The 22,050-nt window shown below is 34.2% G+C and overlaps 1 protein-coding gene across 7 annotated transcripts in view; it reads right to left on the minus strand.

The window, feature by feature from the left end:
• The window catches only part of PCDH7 (protocadherin 7), a 423,700-nt gene that overhangs the window by 33,441 nt on the left and 368,209 nt on the right, over positions 1 to 22,050 (minus strand). Inside the window, exon 3 of one of the 7 annotated variants that reach the window (XM_060111327.1) lies at positions 4,622 to 4,661. The exons of the other annotated variants lie outside the window; for them this stretch is intronic. Coding sequence (XP_059967310.1) covers positions 4,622 to 4,661 — 40 coding nt within the window. The remainder of the gene's footprint in view (positions 1 to 4,621; positions 4,662 to 22,050) is intronic. 7 annotated transcript variants of the gene reach the window in all.

Consider the following 22,050-nt stretch of genomic DNA (forward strand, 5'->3'; position numbering starts at 1 on the left):
GGCCATCGTCTATTTTAGCCTTGGAGATTAGGGTAATTTTAAGGTAAGCTTTTCTTCTGACTGGCATCAGTGATTTACCTTTCTTACTCTCTAGTTTTTTTTGTTTGTTTGTTTGTGGGTTTTTTTTTGTAAATATAACAAGCTAAATCAAAGCAGTACCATATTTTGTATATTAGGGCTTAACCTTAAGTTGGTTCATTTTGTTGGTATAAAAATTTTTGGTTATTATGTAAGTAAATTTAAGAAAAGTTACAAGTAAAAAAAAATCTTTGCTAATCATGTTTTTCCATGCAAAGGCATTTTACATATGTTTAATTATCAATGTATATAAAATTCCAATGAGAAAAGTCATTTAGTACCCATTTTAAGGACTATAAATTCCTTATTCAAGTTAACATAGGAAAAAAATTAGAAGTCTTTAGTTTCACTGATTTCAAAGATTATTATTTCCCTACTAGATTATAAACTGATTTTACTTCTCCCAACTAAGAATTGTAAACTTTTTTAGAAATATATTGACACGGAATCTATTACCCCAAAGCCCAAAGTAAAACTGAAGCAAAAAAAAAAAAAGATTAGAAACTCTCGTCCCGGATGCCTAGCTCAGTGGTACCTGACTCAGAGGAATATTATACTGACATCTCTTATCATTTTGACTGATGTCCTGTTTCTGTCTCAGAAGAAAAGAACATTTTCCTTCCCCATCATCTGTGCAAGCTAAAACAGGAAGGAGATTGCTTTTGACTCATTCTAATTATCAAAACTGCTTTCTCACTCTCATTACACATCTCTGGTCTCTCTGCTGAACTACATTGCTTCAGCAATTTTGTATGCCAGTTAATGGACCTTCTATCATGTATATTTATATCACCCTTCCCCGCTTCATTGTGAAAAAGAAAAAAAATGTAAATGCGAAATGCATTTCTATCGTTATTTAGTCTTCAACTACATTCTATCACCTATATATTCACATCATTAGTTGTATACTTTAGTGCTTAGTTATAATAAAAATTGTCTGGGTAATTATATCATATATATATATATATATATATATATATATATATATATATATATATATATATCATGATATATATATACACCGCTTTGAGAATACATCAACATTGTAGATAAGGTTAAATTTTACAACAAGCAGTATTATAGAAAAACAGTGTGAAAACTTAAAAAAAAAAGAAAATGTAGAAAATAAGTAAATGATATTAGCTTCTTATACCATGAGTAGTTATCTTAAGAAAGTAATTACCTAAAAGTTAGTACAGATTACAATTATCAGTTGGATTAAGAAGAAATTAAAAGGTTAATGGTTAGAAAACCATACTGGATTACTAAGAGAGGCTGGAATGGTCACCCTTAATTAAACTTCTTAATCTATTGACTAATATTAAGGATGAAACCTGTGCTCTTTCATAAATCACACTGCATGCCACTTCCAGAAAGAGAATGTTATTCTAAATAAATCATATTTCTGATCCGGTAGGAGAAGTCTACATAAGATGCCTTTAAAATGTGTGTGGCCATTTCTCCCACTAATATTTTTCTGTTGAAAATAATTTTATGATAACTGATGTGAAATAAATAGTCAAATGCTGGTTTTCTGGGTCCAGGAAGTATGCTTAACAATGTTAAATGGGAAGTAACATGGCATTTATGTTTCAGCCCAAAGGCAGATCCACTTTTAGCACAGAACACAATCAGGAAGTGGCTCATCCATCTAAAGGAGCAGAGTATAAAACCTCCTTTTAATCACCAGAGGACACAGGGAAGCCTCACTTCCTCAGACACGGAGAAAGCCATGCACATAGCAAAAGATGCTCTATTCTATGCGTGACATGTATCTGGTGTCCAGCGCACTGCAGAGACCAAAAGAAGGAAAGCGATCCTTCATAGAAGCACATAAAAAATTCTGTATATTAAGAGGTTTTTTCACAAAGGCCAGTATGAAGTTTGAACATTTCTGCAAATAACATTAAGGGTTCAACTCAAGGAAGCCACTTCCCAGCACAGACACAAGGTCAGGGAAAGTGGATAAAGAAAAGAAATGGGAGAACCTCAGGAAGAAAAGGAATCAAAACTGGACTGGAACATAGATGATTGCCTTACACATATCCTGCTAAGTTTTTGTTTTAACGAGTATCTGTCTTAAAGAACATAAAATTAACATAATATTACTGCCACATATCATTTAAAGTTTTAAATATATGCATCCCATGCATTCTAATCCATAGAATAAGCTCTATAATTCTCTATTAATACTCATGATAGCCGCAAGTTTAATGAGCACACACACAAACACACACACACACACACACACCCCTACAGGCAGTGTTATCAAAAAAAATTCTAGACTAGTGAATTCTACTTCTTCACTGTAGTAAAGCTGCTGTTCCCCGGAGTGACAAAAGTAAGTTTCTAGATAGAACAGGCATTACCAGAGAATATAGTCTCAGTAGGAATATTCCAGTCAGGGAGTTTCTCACTCTGTACTCAACTGCTCTCATACATATTTGAGTGGTTTCTAGAATGTTCTCTTGAGGTTTCCCTGACTTATATCCAGGCAGACCTTAATACAGACAATCTTGATTTTGTGAATCATCTACATATATTATTTTAAAAATAATAATATTCTTTTAGTCATTCATATGAACCAGATTTAAGGTAAAATTTCATTGTTGCAAAGCTCATAAAGTAATTATTATCAAATTGGGTTAATAGCTTTATATTTAAAACATCCTCTATTTATCCTCTAATAATTATGACAATTATTCATACCAAATAGTTTAGTTCAAAGCTAGGCTTTAGACTGCAATTTTTCCACAAGCAACTTCATTCCCCATCCTGCATTATACATGAAGGCAGGTACCATCCTTTTGGTCAAAATGAACCTCTTCCTTACTTCATTGCAAATGAAATGCTATCTTCGAAATATATACAAATTGTCATTCATTTCTTAAGGTACACTCGTGCCTTCATATTAAATAGTGAGCACCACCCTCTCACCATCTATCCCAGCCAAATTTTACCAACCTAGCTTTGCACACAACTCCGACTTCCCTTTAGGTTGGCGTACCCCTTGTTTGAGCTGGCACTAATCGATCAATACGCGCATACTTCAGCTGTTCAAGCAGCAGCTAACCAGGCAGCCACAACAAACACAATTCTGGCAGCTCCTAATGTGTGTCTCTGCTCATAATTCAGATGCTGTTTGCAAAGAGTTTATATGTAGACCATGCCGCTCTCACAAAGCTCAGTGCTAGGATTTTAAACAGAAAGCTTATTAGGCAAGCAGTCCTGCAAATTAAATCATTACAAGTAGTTGCCCAAAATAGTTTGGGAAGACAGAGTGCATGCTCATATATTTTTACCCACAAAAACTAACATTTTCTTGGACAAGGTCACTGTTATAGTAAATGATAACATTCTGGCAAGAAGCAATTAATATTGATTCAATTAAGTATCATATCATTTACCTATAAGAACAAACTAATTTCTTCCCAATTAAAATCACAGAGGTCAAGGACAGAAGGGATGTGTATGAGACAAGTAGATTTTTTTCTACCTGCTATAAATGTTTTTGGGTGGGAAATATGACTTAGTACAATTAGAGAAGAATGCATTTACTCAAAACCTCACACATAATTCACTTCGTAGAAACGGAGCAGACTGGACAACACAGTTACCATTCTGAGTGCTATGATGGTAGAAAAATAAACAGAATTTGGTGTTTGCACTGTAAGAGCTTACAGTATACAAGATAATATAAATATTGAAAAACTGTAAATGCACAAAGTCTTGTGCTATACAAGCCCATATCTGGGGGGAGGAATTCTGCCTGAGGCATTGACATGTAATCTGGATTTTGAAATGATTGGCTTTTGCCTACCTAGGAATGGTGTAGGGGTGAGGAGAGCACTCCAGTGATTGCAACAGCACGACTCAATGCATGGAGGCATGACAGGGTATTATGTATTTGGGGGTTCCTAAACTGACCCAGAATGGATAGTCCAGATTATGTGAGGAGATAAGGTTAGAAAAGAAGGTAGTTAAGGTTCTTTAGTGCTATGCCAATCTTATCTCAAATCCTTTGGTCAAAACGGTAAATCACTAATGTTTATAAATAAGTATGTGTTATGATGAGATATATTTTGAGAGGAGCAGTTTTACTTCAGAGAGAGTGGACTGGAACAGATAGGAAAATACTCTAGTAACCCAGTTAAACTAGCATGGGCAGCAAAGCTGGAGAGGATAGTAATTTGAAACATAGGGAGTAAAGTAGAATAAAGCAATTATACTCCAATAAAGATGTTAAAGGAAAAAAAAGTCAAAGAAGACTACATCAAACATTTTTTAAAGTGAATGAGTAGTTACAGAGTGAAGTAAGTCAGAAAGAGAAGAACAAATATTGTAGGCTAACGCATATATGTGGAATCTGAAAAAATTGGTATAGACGATCTTATTTACAAAACAGAAGTAGAGACACAGACGTAGAGAACAAACGTATGGATACCAAGGGGAAAAGGAGGGGGTCGGGATGAATTGGGAGATTGGGACTGACATATAAACACTATTGATACTATGTATAAAATAGATACTAATGAGAACCTACTGTATAGCACAGGGAACTCTACTCGATGCTCTGTGGTGACCTAAATGAGAAGGAAATCCAAAAATGAGGGGATATATGTATACATAGAGCTGATTCACTTTGCTGTACAGTATAAACAAACTAACAGAATATTGTAAAGCAACTATATTCCAATTTAAAAAAAAGTGAATGAGTAGTAAAATGTTACTGGTACTTGTTTTATATGGAGTAGAAAGGACTCTACAAAGTTATCTCCAAGTTAAATAAATAAATAAAATATCCTTCAACATCATCTAAACTTCCTAATTATTGAAAAATTGCAAGGAAATATAAGAAAATAGGTGCATAAAATAATTTGATATCTCCCAAGCAATATAATTATCAAATGACAAAAGACTCTAGTCTGGCAATTAGCCATATGCTTTATAAGGAGAACTTTATTATAGCTAATACTAAATATTCAAACATGAAGATAGTATTATGCGCATTATTTATTGTTTTCTGTCTGCCACATGAGAATACTAATGTAAACATCAACTTAAAAAAACGTATTCCCAAACATTAACCATCTTTCAGTGATTATACATTATACTAACTAAATCATATTTTATTATATATTTCTATGAAATATATCATGGAAAAAAGTATGTATTATTGAATGTGAATGATCTGGATCTTATGATGAGTCTAAATTACATCTCCAAAAAGTAGATAGTTATTATCACTTCTAACTTATAAAATCCATAAAAGGTATGGGAAATGAAAATCATGTGTTCAAGTTATATATCAGATACACATACACGGATCCCCATGCATGATCCTTGACTGTCATCCTAGAATACCTTTCATAAATCTTTTCCACTTTTCTTTTGTTTTTAAACGCTTTTTTCATTGTTCCACTTTCAGAAGAAATCTTCAACATTATGAACACTAATGCTCCCAGGAATGCTGCCTCTTTCTGTTAATCTCAATAGCCCCAGGGAGGCTAGCAAAATGAAGCATTTCATTTCTACATTTTTCACTTGACTTGTAGACTGATACCAGGTGACATTATTACTTCGGGTTGTGGATTTTGTTTGGGGAAGAGGAGAGTAAAACAAAGGATAAAATTATTGTCTCAAAAGGGGCTACATTTTTGGGCTGCCTTATGTACCAGTTTTCATTTAAAGTAACAACTCTAAGAATGATGCCTACTGATGGAATTCTCAATATCTTATTTCATTTTAAATAATTCTCTGTTACTGGTAGATATGAAAACACTAATAGGGCTTAAAAATGCTACACAGAGATAATGTTTAAGTCATTAGGGTCAGAGCTATGTGAAGTTTTTCATGCATAAAGAGATGAGTTTGTTATTGCAAAGTATTCCTACCATGTCCTTTCATTTGTAATATAGAATTATGCTTGGTTCATCCATATTTTACTGTGAGACTGTACAGATGCAACACACACACACACAGGGACCATGTCATAGATCTTTGAATTGTTCAATATGGTTTGCAGTGCCTTGCATTTATAAAAAGTATGCTCAATGCATTTATGTAACATGCTCAGTTTTTTTAACATTTCAGTTGAAGGGGAGATTTAAAGGTCAATGCTTACTCTGCCAAGATAAGACTTTTTCATACTTATAAATAACACCACACTATGCAGGACTTTCAACACACATTGTTAGGAATCTAAAGGACAACAAAGAGTAGTAGGTTTTCCAGGACACCTGAATATGTATAAAGCTTAAGGCACTTGCACTTTGACAGACTTGACAATTGTTAATTGCTTTTTCCCAAAGTATGCTTACTACAAAGAGACAAAAAACCCCGTATCTGGTTATGTCACACACACATATGCACACAATCTCCTACAAATCTTCTCACTAAAATGCATGAATACCTGAATTATACTTACAGGTGTAACTTCAAGCAATGCCTAGAAAAAGTTCTCTAAAAAATATTTTTTTAAATAAAAATGCCACTTTAGATATAGCAGTTCAAAACCCAGTACTTAATTAAATACATATGATGGATTTTACTGAGTGCTTAATGCATGTAAAATTTCCTTTGACAGTTCAAATTTAAACTCACTTTAGTTCTAATAAATCTTGCAAGAGTATAATTGACTTAATATTTTTTTCCAAAACAGCTAATACATTACTTTCATTTCTATCTCGATTTTCATGTAAATGAGAAAAAAATGTTACCTGGTAATAATCAACAGAGAAGCAGCTTGGGAAAACCAAATGCATTTTCTTTTCTCCTGTGCAGTCTTTTGTATAAGTTTTTGGTGATTTTGAATATGATTCATTACAACCAACACAGTAAATAGGGTAAAATTAATTTTAGAGTTGCAAATGTTCTGATAGGAATCAGTAGAGAGAGTGTTCCAGGCAGAAATTAACAATTTTTCTCTGAGGATTATGAAACCAATTTTCCACATGCCAAAGATATTAGTAAATGCATGTGCCGAACTATCTAGATAAAAGAGCATTTTTCTATAACTTTAAGGACAAACAATTTATATCAGACCATGGTTCTATTTTCCTGACTTATCCACTGATAACGTGTCCAGAAAATTGGACTGGTGTTGAAAGAGCACTGAAGAGAGAGCCAGGAGTTCTGGAATCCAGTTCTGTTGCTGCTCCATAAACTTGAATTAGCGCTGGTTAATTTCTCTATAACTCAATTTTCTCTAAAAAGAGATTATCCCTAAAATAACCAGGGACTCAAAAATTCTGCTTCTGGTTTCCAGTGCTAACCACGTGAGAAAGGACAAGTGTCTTGCCTAATAATAACCTGTTTTCTATCAAAATTTCCCCAGTTGTTATACTTCAGAAACCAAAAGTGAACATACCATACACTCAAATGTTAAAAATCATATGATATTACATTTCTTCTGGGATTATGTTACTTCAGTTTTACCGAAGTTCTTTGCCTACATAAATACCTACCCTTTTATTTAAATTTTTGTTCGACACTGACTTAAATCTCCTCCCATTATTTTTCTCCAAACCTGTTTCAGCCCCACTGATCTCCTTATAACACCCCTGTATTTCAGCTAAACTGTTCTTCTCTAACTAATCTTATCGAAATCTATTTCTGTTTGAACCTTCAGTTGCAATTTTTTCCTTCTTCTTGGGACCTTAACTGAACAGAAGAAATCAGAGCTATTAATTGATTAAGTTTCATGTTATAATTTATATGAATTTGTATGCATTTGTGTATAAGGGTTGTGGTGGTTTTGTGGCACATCCAAGGCAGAGTAGCAAGAATGAGAAACATACTCAGCAATGTGTAACCTTCCTCCCTCCCTTCCTTCCTTCCTTCCTTCCTTCCTTCCTTCCTCCCTTCCTTCCTTCCCTCCTTCCTAGTCTAGTGTTCACCTTGGCCTTACCATGGCATAGGCACAGTGTTAAACACTGTCGATGTAAAGAAGAATCAATCACATCTCCTTCTTGTAAGAAGGGACAGGACCATGTAGATACAAAATCACAAGACATTACTACAAAAGCTAATGGAGACACGTGTCAAGTAATCTTTCCATATTTTGGTTTGTTGGTCAGTATGGTTTAGAGCATGGGCTGAGAAATGTAAGGGACATACCTACTCTACTTGCTAGCTGTTTGGTCTTCAAGAAGTTTCTTAGCTTCTCAGGGGCTTAACTTCCCCATATGTGAAATGGGGGAAATAATATTCTCTTCCTCAGCTTTTAGTAAGGATTAAGCAGATAATGTATCACAGTCCCTGACATAATAAGCAATAAGTAAACTGCACATGATATGTTTTTAAGGATATCTGTATGCATACCAAGCATTTGCATATATCTTGAGGCAAAGCGCCTCATCCATTATCAATAGATTTCCATAACATGTGTCTTGCATATAGTAGATAATATTTGTAAATTCACTACCTATGATAAATATATGTCTGCCCAGGTTTCCCTGACATTTTTCTGAGTGTATGATTTGCCTATCCAGGCAGAACAAACAGCTTTAGGCAGATTGCTTCTGCAGACACATGCTGCTTATATAAAGGAAATCCACTTTACTTAGAGAACAGATTAAACCAAACTCAGACCCACAGTATAAGGTAATAGTGACTCCACTTTTGCCCCCTTTTAGGCTGCATAACTAATGCAACTTCTGTGCCCTGTAGTGGAGCACTCCAGTGTTTCCCAGACTGTGTCAATGACAAATGAAATAATATTCTCTCCCTTTGTGTTATGGACTGAATTGTATTACCCTTAAAATCCTTTGTTGAAGGCCTAACCCCCAATATGAATGTATTTGGAGACGGGACCTTTAAAGAGGTAATTAAAGTTAGATGAGTCAACAGGGCTGGTGTCCTTATACGATAAGACAGAGAGAGACCAAGGGTGTGTATGCAAACAGAAAGGGCCATGAAAGGACACAGCCAGAAGGAGGATATCTGCAAGCCAGAGGAAGAGGAATTGTGGAAAACCAAACTTTTCTACCCCTTGGTCTTAGACTTCCTGCCTCCTGAACTGTGAGAAAAAAATGTCTGTTGTTTAAGCCCTGCAGGTATATTTTTATGGCAGCCCCAGCAAACAAATACACCCTGCATTAAAATACTGGCCAAGTGTTTTAGCTAGTGTCTAGCTAGTCTATTCTATTTTAGAAGCAGAAGGGACTACTAGAAACAAGGATAACTTTTCTGAGAACTAAAGCAAAGGAGACAGCCGATATTTATATTATGTGTTTACTATCTACCAGTTACATAAATTTGCAATGGTCATAAAGTTAAGGTGACCAAACTGATGTGAACCCACATGGTCTGGTATCAGACCCCATGCTATAACCAAACACTGTTCTTCCTACTGTTTCTAGTAATGGTTAGCTTTGAGACTCTGCAACAATCGGTCAGCCTCTTTGAGTCCTTGCAAATTGAGTGGAACAATATTTACATTGCAAACTTATTAAAAAGACTAGAAATAATGTATACAAACTGGTAAACACCAGGCACTCAATATATGATAATTATTATTATGTAGTGTTTTCTAAACACTAATTCAAATTGTGCTAGAAATACATTTCACAAAAATAGCTTATGATTAAGCCTGAGTTTTTCCAGTGGTCAGTTGTAAGACCTAGAAACAAAAATACCCTCAGAGATGATAATACAGTTTAAATATGGGAACAGGATAGCTAACTGGTGTCCCTGGCCTGCCTATGTGGGCAGTGACATCACTTTGTAGGGGGATTGGCAGCTGGGGACATAAATCCAAGATCCTGATTCCATGTTTCTTCTCTCTGGGTGAGGAAACAAGCCTAGGTTTGCCTAAATAGAAGTACATGAAGAATTTGGGATTACAGGGATACTCCCAAATATATTCCATTAGGATAATCCATGGCCTGAAAGATTTTTCCTAGAAAATCATTTATTTAGGTGAGAATCAGCTCAAAACATACACATTTCCTTAGTGAGGGTAAAATAACAGCAGCCTACACTTTCAACATGTCAGATCTTTGATAAATTTGCCTTAGTTTAAAAGAAATCTCTTTAAGACAAGGGCGGGTACTTAATAGTTAACAATGGAATAGGGAAATATATATATATATATATAAAGGTACATAGAGCCTAGCCTGCCTTTGAACTAGGCCAGCTCTTTGTGCATTATACTTTCATTGTACTTGTTGGATTAATCAGGTAGTTAATAACTTGAATATAAAGTCATTAAGCCTCACTAGAGAAATTACAAAAATATATCAATGACATATTTTTGGAGAAAAAAAAATAGTCCCATCTACACAGTCAGTGTATGTGTGTTACTTGAGAAAACAAGTTTTGGGGTTTTATTAAAGATAGGAATACGTCACTGTGTCATCCTCTAAAATAAATGGCAGGAACATGTCATCCATTTGTCATAGATTTGTGGATGTCTAGATGAGACAAATTGGGGAAAATTCACTTCCTCTAAAACAAAAGTTACATAATAGCGGTAAACAATTCTCTCTCTCTCTCTCTCTCTCTCTCTCTCTCTCTCTCTCTCTCTCTATATATATATATATATATATATATATACATACATATATAAATACATAAAAATATATAAGTATATAAAAATATATGCACACAACCTAGTGGCTTCCCTGGTGGTGCAGTGGTTGAGAGTCCACCTGCCGATGCAGGGGAAACGGGTTCGTGCCCCGGTCCGGGAAGATCCCACATGCCGCGCGGAGCGGCTGGGCCTATGAGCCATGGCCGCTGAGCCTGCGCGTTCGGAGCCTGCGCTCCACAACGGGAGAGGCCACAGTGGTGAGAGGCCCGTGTACCGCAAAAAAAAAAAAAAAAATATATATATATATATATATATATATATATATATATATATATATACACACACACACACACACACAACCTAATGGGAAAACACATACACATATTGACAGAAAAACCTATTTACAGTAAACAAATAAAAAAATCAAAAGAATGTATTTTTCATTATTCTCAAAGTGATCAATTATGGATTCAGAGAAAGTATACTTATGGGATTTTTCTTTTCGGCTTATCTCCTAGGATACAATAAACTCAGTAACAAATTTTATGACCTGACATAGAGCAAGGATGATAGAATCTACTATCACCTGGATTGCTCTTTTCCTCACATTGACAAATGTCTAAGGTTTGAAACATGTCCCCAGTTATGTTTTACTACGGGAAAAGGTTTCCCTTGTCCATTTATCACTTTATGCCTGAAAGCGTGAGATTTGATTATTCCTACACCATCACCTAAACTTTTGCAGCCATGAAATTATTTGTTTTTAAACTCTAGACAGAGGTTTAACTTAACCTCCTGAGGCTGTAAATCCCACAGGTTGATTATATGATAGAAAAAGAAATTCTAAATTTGCTACCCTTTAATTTAATTGACAGTGTCTACTTTTACCCGGCGTTTTGGGACAAGGTGAAAAGGAGGGTCTTCTCTAGGTCCTTTCTGTATCCTTCAATTACTTCACAATTTTTTTTTCCCCTCCAGATCCAGTGACCCAACTTTCTATTTTCATTCAAGCTTGATTGTATCCTTTTCTGTATTGGAAAGGTGACTCAAATCTTGGAAAAAATATAAAATAGATTTTCTTGAATATTTAAGCAAAATACATTCTAAAAACTAGAAAGAATTCTGTCTGACAAACTTCTCACAGCAGGAGAACAATTTTGTATGGTGCAAATAACTGAGAATACTTTGGGGCCTAGAGGATATCTTGTACACACACAGTTTACCTATGTTTTAGACTATGATATGTATTATTAGTGAAGTTATGGTTTGTAATATTTCAGCACTTATTAAGGACCGAAATATTAAGCAGGCTATTTCCATACAACGATTTTCTATTTACCCTAGGTCACTAGCACCACGGAAAATGAACATCTGATGATGGGAGCACCATGGCAAGACTACCTCAGGCTTAATTATGTAAGAATTTATAATATCCTGCTTAACGTTAACAAAGGAACAATGTATTGATACAAAATCTACATGTTATAGAATGAAACAATCATTCTATAATAATTATCAGAAGAAACAGAAATAGGTTACTAATTAACAGAAAATTTCCTAAATTAATAGCGTACAGGGGTTCTTTTTTTTTTTTTTTTAAATCATATTGTTTCCCATGCAGAAAACCTGAGCTTATTCCTTCACTTCCAAGCCTCAATCGACCAGTACTTGGTCCTCTGTCAGGACCAGGAGGTGTTTTTTTATTAAAAAAGAAATGCTTATACTGAAATCATTTTTTTGAAAAATAAGAATGAATAATTTCTCACAATGCTCTACTGCAAAACAGACCCAGACAAAAGACACCAACAGAAGTTATTTTGGAAGACAGAACAAGTACAGATGTCTGATAAGAAACTAGGTTTCCTTGAAGGGCCTACAGAGAACTGTTCTGGGGTCAGTTAGTCGATTCTCAATAGGAAAAGAAAAGTTATAAAATCCCCTGCAGGTGCCCCCGATGGGCGACTCCCATTGCCTTTGGTTCTCTATCATTAATCATCCTCAGATTCAATACTCCAGGGTAAAGGTGAGGGTGGTAGAAAGGGACTCACTACACCAAAGAAATGCAATTTAAGCTAGGTACAAAATCTACCAAGGGTCCAATCTGCACAACCACAATTAATAGTCCAAAATAAAAGGAAAGAAAATGGCACCAGCGATATTTAAACCTAAGGTTTCAACCATAAAAATACCCTGCCTAGTAGATCTATAAGTCATTTCTATACTATATCTTTGGCTTTTATATAGGTCAATGTCTTTTTTGTTTCTGAAAATATACATCCAACTACTGTATTTGATTTCTCACCTATAGCTACACCTTTACTAAAAAGATGACTAGTTTGGCTATCAATATTTAAATCCAAGGATCCTGTCTTTTCAAATAACAAAATAATTATATGGAAAATTTACATTTGATAGAACTCTAAAGAACCGTCCCTAAGGCATAATGTTTTTGGTTATATTGATCATAAAACTTAACTTGAATGTTTTAAGGATTTAAAGGAAAGTGTGTATTGACTGCAGGCAATGTTTTGGAGAAGCAGCCCTCAGCTGAACCATACATATTTTTTGGTTGTTGTTTATGTGTTTCCTATCAGTGGTGTTTGGACCAAGGGCAGGATTTTCTCTAATGCTCTCCCCAGTTCCATTTGCCTCTAACAGATTCTATGAAATTGCTCCCAGTACCATTGTTGGCTGTGCCTTGCTGATTTGCTTCTGTTTATCAGAAATGCTTTCTCTTATCTCAGTATGACCTATCTGTGATTCTGTAGTATAAACTAAAACATATCTTACCAAGAAAATACACGTTTCTCCTCATAACCCATTGTGAAGATTTTTGAGTCTTTAAGACATGTTTTGTCCATTCTGTAGTCTTTCACTGATTTTTTTAAACATGTACTTATAAAGTATCTGGTGAAGTGATGGTAATACAGCTATCTCTCTTTTTAATGCAAAATCTAAATGGATTGGTTCAGCTTTGTATTGGGAGGCCTGGAATATTTCTGTTCTAGAGATTGTCGCAGATATCTGCACAGATTCAAATATTTGGTTCTGCAGATTGAATTAGTTTTGATGACTTCACTGCAAGATTTTCTAGACAGTGGAACTATCACCTCATTTTCTCTTTAGCAATGGTAATTTGCAAATGGTTTTCACATACATTATTTCACTCAATTCTTCTTAGGGCTCTAAAGAGGCAGGTACTATAATCGCTATTTGGAGGATGTGGAAATTGTACAGATGGAAGTTACAGAATGTCCCCCAAAACAGTGACAGTGAATTCACATCTTCTAACAAAATGCCCACCATAAACTGGAAAGGATGAATAGAAGTAGGAAGATCATTTAAGATTCCAGCTATTAGGTGATGATAGACTCAGAAGACACATATAATTATAAACAGCTTCTATATTATCTTGTGATATTTTGTTTATAATAGGATTTCCCATATACTAACTCCTTTAATCTTCACTATAACCATAGAGGAAAGAAGGGACTCACACTGTTGCCTTTCAAAGTCTCAGAAATGTAACTTCTCCAAGATCACAATTATAGGAGGAACTTGGTTATAGGAGGAACCAAAGATGAATCACAATGCAGTGGATGTATCTGCAGTGTTGCTTTTAAGAAAAACTTATATTTGCATTTTAACAATTCATCTTCCAACTAATAGATAGACAGAAATTTCACTATACCTTGCATTTCATTTCTGTAACCTCCAAAGGATGCTGTAGAAGACAAATATGCTTCCCATGTTGCTCAGGAAAATCCCAGTTATATACAATATCCCACTACCTCAAGAGATGGTCTCAGAGATATATGGCTTTAAGGAGCAGAAAGAAGTAGAAGAAGACTATAAGCCCTTTGCTCTCTACCAAATTTCACAGAGCATCTTTTTAAATGAGTGATACCAAAAGTAGAACTTACCTTTTCACTATTACTCAGAGCAAAAGAGAAGGGAGCAGTGCTGACATTGACACCTCCTTAAATTGTAATTAGATGGAAGTGGTAAAAGCGACTCCTCCTGCTATCTTTTAATTGTCACAAAGCTCTACTCTAAGAGGTTAAAAATAATTCCTTATTGTTTATGACAAAAGAACATCCCATCCTGTTTGAAAATCAGGTAATATCTGTTAAAAAATAAGAATATGGCATCCAAGTACCTGCCACTGGACAACAAATGCCCTACTCCACATTATTCTTTGGAAGATAGAAGCAGAATCAAACACTTACAAGAAAGGTGGAACAGCTTAGTTTAAGTTTTGAAATGGTAATGGATACACACACACACACACACACACACACACTTACACAAAATAGAAAGGACAGAATACTTTTTTCACCTATAAAGACAAAATTAGGTAGTGGAGCTGGAATTGTCTCTAATGAAAGTGGAAGTCTCTTCCACACATTTTCATTTCCTTTCAGTCATAGAAATAGAAAAAAAATGAGCATTAGGTGAGAGTCTGTTTGGAACATTATCAGTGCAGATGGCTGGACAACTTGAGAGGTATTAAAAAGTCAGTGGAATTGGAATTAAGGAGTCTTCTTACTCTCTGGATCTCTAGTTGACTCCATTTATAAAGTGAACACTGAATAATCAGAGGCTCTTTAATTGTGTCTATGGGTTGCCTGGATTAACTGGAATTCCTGGAAATGTACACAGAATTGTGTGCAGAACTGTGATTCTGGGCAAGTGTGTAATTTTTCAGTGAGGGGGTCTTGAACCCTCATCGTATTCACAAAGCATTTCAAAACTCAAGTTAGTTAAGAACCATTGGACTAGTTGATGTGTAAAGTCCCTTTCAATAGAAAGGTTCTGGGCTTCCCTGGTGGCGCAGTGGTTGAGAGTCCGCCTGCCAATGTAGGGGACGCGGGTTCGTGCCCCGGTCTGTGGGGATCCCACATGCCGCGGAGCAGCTGGGCCCGTGAGCCATGGCCACTGAGGCTGCGCGTCCGGAGCCTGTGCTCCGCAAAAAATAGTAAGGTTCTATGATTTTAATAGAACAAATAGCTTCAGAGAAATGTAACCAAATCTCTCTGGAGAACAGAACTGTTACCACTGCTGACAGATTAGAACCTGATCCAAAACATAACTTATGTTTTTAGCTTTTTCTAATTCGTTATTTTCTTTCTTCAATGTCTATCCCTACAAAATTCTTTGAATTTCATTTATTATATAATCCTTATATCTAACAAAGATAAAGATTTGACATTTGCCTTTTTATATTTATTGGAAAAGGATAATCTCATTTCTTAGAGATATAGAAATATGTATATTTTAGAGTATGTATCTATGAAAAATATTTGTACTTTTCTTATTTAAAGAGAAACCTTATTCCACATCAACATTGTACCAAACACTTCTCAGAACATGGAATTAGGCAGTTTCTCATAATGTAAAGTATGCAGAAAATTTGAACACGTGCATGGGGAAAGAATAGTAACTCCATCAGGCAAGAGATTACTAAAACGACCACCGGAATGGAAATCATAGTACTTCAGATTGAGCCTGATTATAATTTCACAATTCAACCATTATAAATACTTCTAATTTTTCATTTCCTTTAATCATGCAAGCATTTAGCTCCACTCTTTAATTATATCTATCCAGAATCTCATTTTCTGTGTTTCTAAGTTTTGAAATTCTTCTTCAGTTAGTGGAAACTTTATGCACAGATTTGTAAATGGAATGAGAATTATATATTACATATAATTATATATTATATTTTGGTTGAGTAAACCTTCTTAATGATAGCTGTGAGAATAAGTGAGTATTAGACTAGGATATAAAGTTATCTTTTCTAACCAACTCATTTTTACTTTAATTTTTTTAATTTTAGTGATACTTACTACTATGGTTTCATTCAAAATACAGAACATAAATGAATTACTGATTAATAAAAGTTTGAAAAATCACTGTGAATCCACGTTAAATAAGATAACAGAAATAAGTAACTGAAAAAATCATCTATTTTCATATCCTTAATCTTATAAATTCAAGTTACTTTCCAAATTTAAAAATATTTTCCTTAATTATTTTTATATTTGTTTCTGTAGCAATCCACAAATAATTGAAATCCATAAGCATATATATATAAGCACATTTTAAAATCTTTTTCAGGTAAGAAATAAATAAAATATCAGCAAGTTCAGAAAGCTGCCTTCAGACTTTGGTGACAGATATAATAATAGTCTGTCCAGAAATTTCTTCTGCATAATAGGAGCTTAAAAAAATGAACTAAGCTAGAAATGAAAGTTGAAAGTTATAATCAGAATGCCACTGAAAATATTCATTATATTAAGAGATCATCTCTAATAATGACACTTGTCAAGTGTATTTCAAAAAGGATTTTTTAACCGAACAAGTTTTGTATTCTTGAACATTCTGATATATGTTTAAGGGAATGTTTTGAGGAAGCAAAAAAAATGGATCTAGATAACACTTTCCATAGATATTCTCTAAGGAGACATAGGGTTAGATTTTATTTAAACATTGATCAGTGAATTCAGAACAGAAAATAGTGAAGAATGAATATAAATATAGCATGCTTCTCATCAATTTGTAAACCTCAAAGATTGAAAAACAATCTTCTCATATGCAAAGTAGGTGTCCAGTTCTAGAGGAAAAAAAGTATTTTTTTGGCATCATTAGGGCCTTATATATCTACCTTAGTGTAACTGCAAATATTCTTACTGTTTGAATTACAGTCTTAATATTTGTTAGCATTTATATTAAAGACAGATTACAGGAGTTCCTTTCTTTCCTCCCCCATAAAGTCTTTTAGAACAATGCATATATTTAATGCTTGTACACATCAAGGACTCTCTTCTCATTAGGCACATGTGGCATAAGTGCAATGATCTGAATAAACTCTAAACTGGCATGTTATTCCTGAAGGCTACTTCTCAGCCTGCTGACTTGGCTGTTAGCCACTGAAATCAAAGGAGAGGAAGGGGTGATGACTCGTGGTTTGCATATGTACACAACATCTGAGTCAGGTGTTTCTTAATCACATCTTTAGGGGTAATTATTAGGTCAAATTACATTTGACAAGCAGCTCTAAAATCTTACTAAGTTATCTGAGGCCTACAGAAGAAAATTAACTCGCTTTACTCAACAGAAATGTATGAAAGCTAAAATGTGGAGCTTATTAACATGGCCATTTTTTAGGTTCTTTCCTTGTTGTAAGACTGATAGTTAGTTGATGGTTCTGTGAATATAATGTTACTTCTCCATTAGCTAAAATTGCTATACAGAGAGCATGATTAAGTAGAATTATGGGGAAAAATGAAAAATTTTATAGGAAGCATTTGTAAATTTCTTGAAAGAGATCCTCAAGTCAGAAAACATCTGTAAATATGTCACTATTCTAAATTTAACCTTAATATTTCTATACCGGGAATTGAAAAATAGAAAAGCACAATTATGATTCAAGCCATTCCTGATATTTTACACAGCATTTAATGCAACACCTATCAGTACAGAGATTTATTTACAATCTCACTCAACTTCACATGTATGTAATGCCAAGAAGGAAAAAAATAAGATAAATTTTTCTTGGAATTTTGTGTTTTGGTAGAATAGCCAAAAAATACTTAAATTGTTAAAACAGCAGGATGGTCCTTAAGAGACATATATGTTATTTTCTGTATTTATTACAAATTCTTTTTCTGTTTCTAAAATACATTGTATTATATGCCTTAGAAACTATAACATTTTACAGTTTAAACTATAGAAATAATGTTTTAAAGATATTGTTCAATTATACTTACTGGTATAAGTTTGCCAACTTTTGCCAACTACACAATGTCACTGAAGTGTGGCCATTTTCAGCATGAGAAGTGATGAATGACCAGGAACTCATTTATCTAAAGCAAACAAGTGGTGCTCTTAGCTGTTTTCTGACTGAGTCAGAATTACAAGATAACGTGTCTGAAATAGTTCAAAAATGTAGTGCAAATGCACCATATTAGGAAGTAAAAATGGAATGTCTAAAAGTGTAAGATATTTTGGGTGTTACACATGATATATTATGTCATGTAACTAAACTAAGTATTGGAGCATAAAACCAGACTTTAATACTATCATTGAAAACATTTAAGGTACTTGAAACTTTTGCTACACTCTACTAGGTAGGTGAAAAGAATTATAATTACTAATTTTTAAACATTGACTTTCGTAATAAGTTGATCACACTGAAAAAATGGCAGACCTGGGTACAGAGATTCTAAGGGAGATGATGCATTTTATTTTATTTTTTTACATTCTTTATCTTTTATACATTTTAAAGGGTTCAGAAGTAATGTTTTAAGTCAAGTTACAATGTAAGATGTTCCTTTCATTGTTAATTTGGGGAATTATCACAGATATCCTTGAGTCATGTATTTTTTTCACTAACAATATTTTAAAGAATAAACACCATTAAATAATGACTCTTGCCTTCAAGAAGCCTAGAAAGAGAAAAAAGACATATACAAATATAACACAAAACAAAAGGTATACATGTATAAGACATAAAGAAAGGCTCAGGGAAAATCAAGAGACAGTCACTAAACTTTCTTTAAGTGTTTCCTTTATAAGTCTGAATTCACCTATATAACTGTGCTGCTTTTTGTGTTGCTTACAATCTTCTGAAAGAAGTATTTACAGAAATTCTTTGTCATATGTACCTCTCAAACTTACCAGAAGAAAATGGGCCTTTTTGTTAGATCCCTCTACATGGATAATAACAGTCCCAGTGGATGGTATTTTGGCTATTTTCATGTATAATATTTCAAAGTGGTTAGAGCCCAGAATGTGGAGAAAAAGGGCTGGGTTCAAATCAGTGTACCGAGTAACATTTGGCCTTTTACTTGAAATCTCTGCCTCAGTTTCCCTACAGAAATAATTGGGGATTGTAATTGCATCTACTCCTTAGAATTGTTATAAGAATTAAATGAATTAATAGGTATAAAGTACTTAAAAGAATGCTCTTATTATGCCATCATTCTAGTCCCTCCTTTAATTATTGAAACCCTATTATATTTTAAAATAATAATTAGTTGTGTCTTAATAGCAATATATGATGCTCCAGGAAACTGAAGAAAAATATAGAAATTTCCAAGGTAAATACAAAATAAAACATTTGCATATAATTAGTGTGAATATAAAACAAGGTCATGAGATGAAATTCTGAATCAATCAACATTTTAGTCCCTTTCACATTGGCATCTAACTTTTTTCAATGAGTGCAGTTAAGGAAATCAGGGTCCTTTTCATTAAAATCTGTACATTCTATCACTGTGTTTGTCACTCTTCCTCTTTGCCTTTCTGTGCCTTTTCTCATTAGCGTAGGTCATTTCTACATCAACAATTGTCTACTTCTAGATACCAGGCTGCTTCCCTAAAAAACATGCAGGCTCAAATACAGGCACATTTTAGCAAAGGCAATTTTTTTGATATATAGAAAAACATGTCTTTTCTAAGAATACAGATCTAAATATAAAGTGTAGAATTGTGTCTCAGTTTTACTTAGGGATAAGTGTCATTCATTAATCTTTTAATATAAATCTTCCATTGAATATCACTCAGTCATCATTCTATTAGCTTTATAAAACATGATAAATGACAGGGAACACGATGAATTCTGAGAGTGAATGAAGGTACAGACACCACACATGATGAAATGATTTTGATCTACCCATGGCTAGTAGTTGACATACTGATTTAGAAATTATTCGAACAGGGCGACTACGTTTATTTACTACCAGCATCGCGAACCATGTCATGTAATTAATCACACCCTGCACTAGCAGTAAGGAAGTCTGCTCCCCACAATGCAGTGAACAGTTATTTGCCTCTCTTTCACTTGGCGTCTCTGCAACACTATTGTGATTTTGTTTCCAGAAAGATTCTGTCCCTGCTATTTGGGGAAATGTATCTATAATATCTTGATCCAAGAATTTCATATTCAACAGATGGTATTCTTGGCTATGTATTCACTGTGGTTTCTCTGAGAAGAGCTGAGTGCTTAATATTGCTTGTTCTCTGCCAATCACCTCTTAGCCTATGAGTGAATTTTGATCAAATACATATTATTCCTTGTGCTTTGGCTCTGACGCTTTTGGAATTCTGACCTCTATCTAAACTGAGCTGCAAAGATACCAGGCTTGTTTTTGTATGGTCCTGTCTTAAAAGAGATGCCCAAGACTATATGTTTACATGCACAGATAAATATAAAATAGTCCCATACTTATAGAGACAGAAACATACACATGTGACTACTCCTACTAGGACTGATTCTTTTCTGAAAGTGGGATTTTCTCTATACTATTTTCTCTGTGCATATCATATACATATACACCTGTCTTCAAATTTTGTAAACCAAAACAAGACGCTTATTATGCATGATAATGTATATAGGATCTTAAAAATACCTGTGGGAGATCATCATCTGAAAAGTCTTTTGAAATGCTGTAGATCAAGGATTAGGCTTTTTTCAGCAATTTTGATTTATTTACTTAAAACCAATAAAAGCAACTCTCCTCTGCTTTCTTTTTACATAGGTCTGGACATCAAAAAGATGAATAGAAGGAGAGAGTGTTAGGGACACCACAGGCTTCACAGAGAGCAGAAACTCAAATCTCATTCATTTTCTACCTCATCTAACAAGCCTCTACAAAGTTACAAGAGAAAGATTCTATTTTTCCAAACAAAGCAAAACCAAGAGTGAACTGGATTAACTGATTCAGTCTTCGGTTTCCTGATGCTTTCTTAGCTGGCAAAAATCCACTATGTGTGTTTTTCAACTTACTTTTTTATTTTCTGGGCTTCTTTAAAGAGTGTCTTCCTGTTAGGCATTAAATATGCCATCAAAAGATTTGACACGGTCATTTGTAGAAAAAAGGCTGCGATATCTCAGTGAAGAGGAAAAGATGAACATGAGAATCAGATAAGGAGGATGTCACAAAATGTTTTTGACTTTATGATCAATTTTAGAAGTTGCCAAGTCAAAATACTTGTTTAACACGTCTAGATATCATTGCTGAATTAGGAAAGTTGACAAAAATGCTGTACACTTGTTTAGATGAAAGCCAATTCAACCACAGTGCTAACTTCTCTATAACAGGGCTCCATAGCCATACATTTAACTAATTTCACATCTCAGGCTATTGATGCAGGGAAATTAAATTCTTGTCCCTGTAAATGGACCTATCATATGTTTCTCAACTTTTAAATATTTCCCTGCAATCAATCTATATATTCACTATTGGAAAGCAAATGCAGCCTTCCTTTCCAGTTAGTATTTTATGTACCCATACTATAGGCAGCTCAGCTTCAGTCTTAATATACTTATGTCAGGAAGTATAGAGGCATTTCTTAATCACCTGAATCAAAACTGTGTATCAAATCTTTACATGGAATTCCTGGATAATATTTATTCTTTGAATATAACAAGT

This window comes from Mesoplodon densirostris, chromosome 1, assembly GCF_025265405.1.
Source record: "Mesoplodon densirostris isolate mMesDen1 chromosome 1, mMesDen1 primary haplotype, whole genome shotgun sequence".
Lineage (NCBI taxonomy): Eukaryota > Metazoa > Chordata > Mammalia > Artiodactyla > Ziphiidae > Mesoplodon > Mesoplodon densirostris.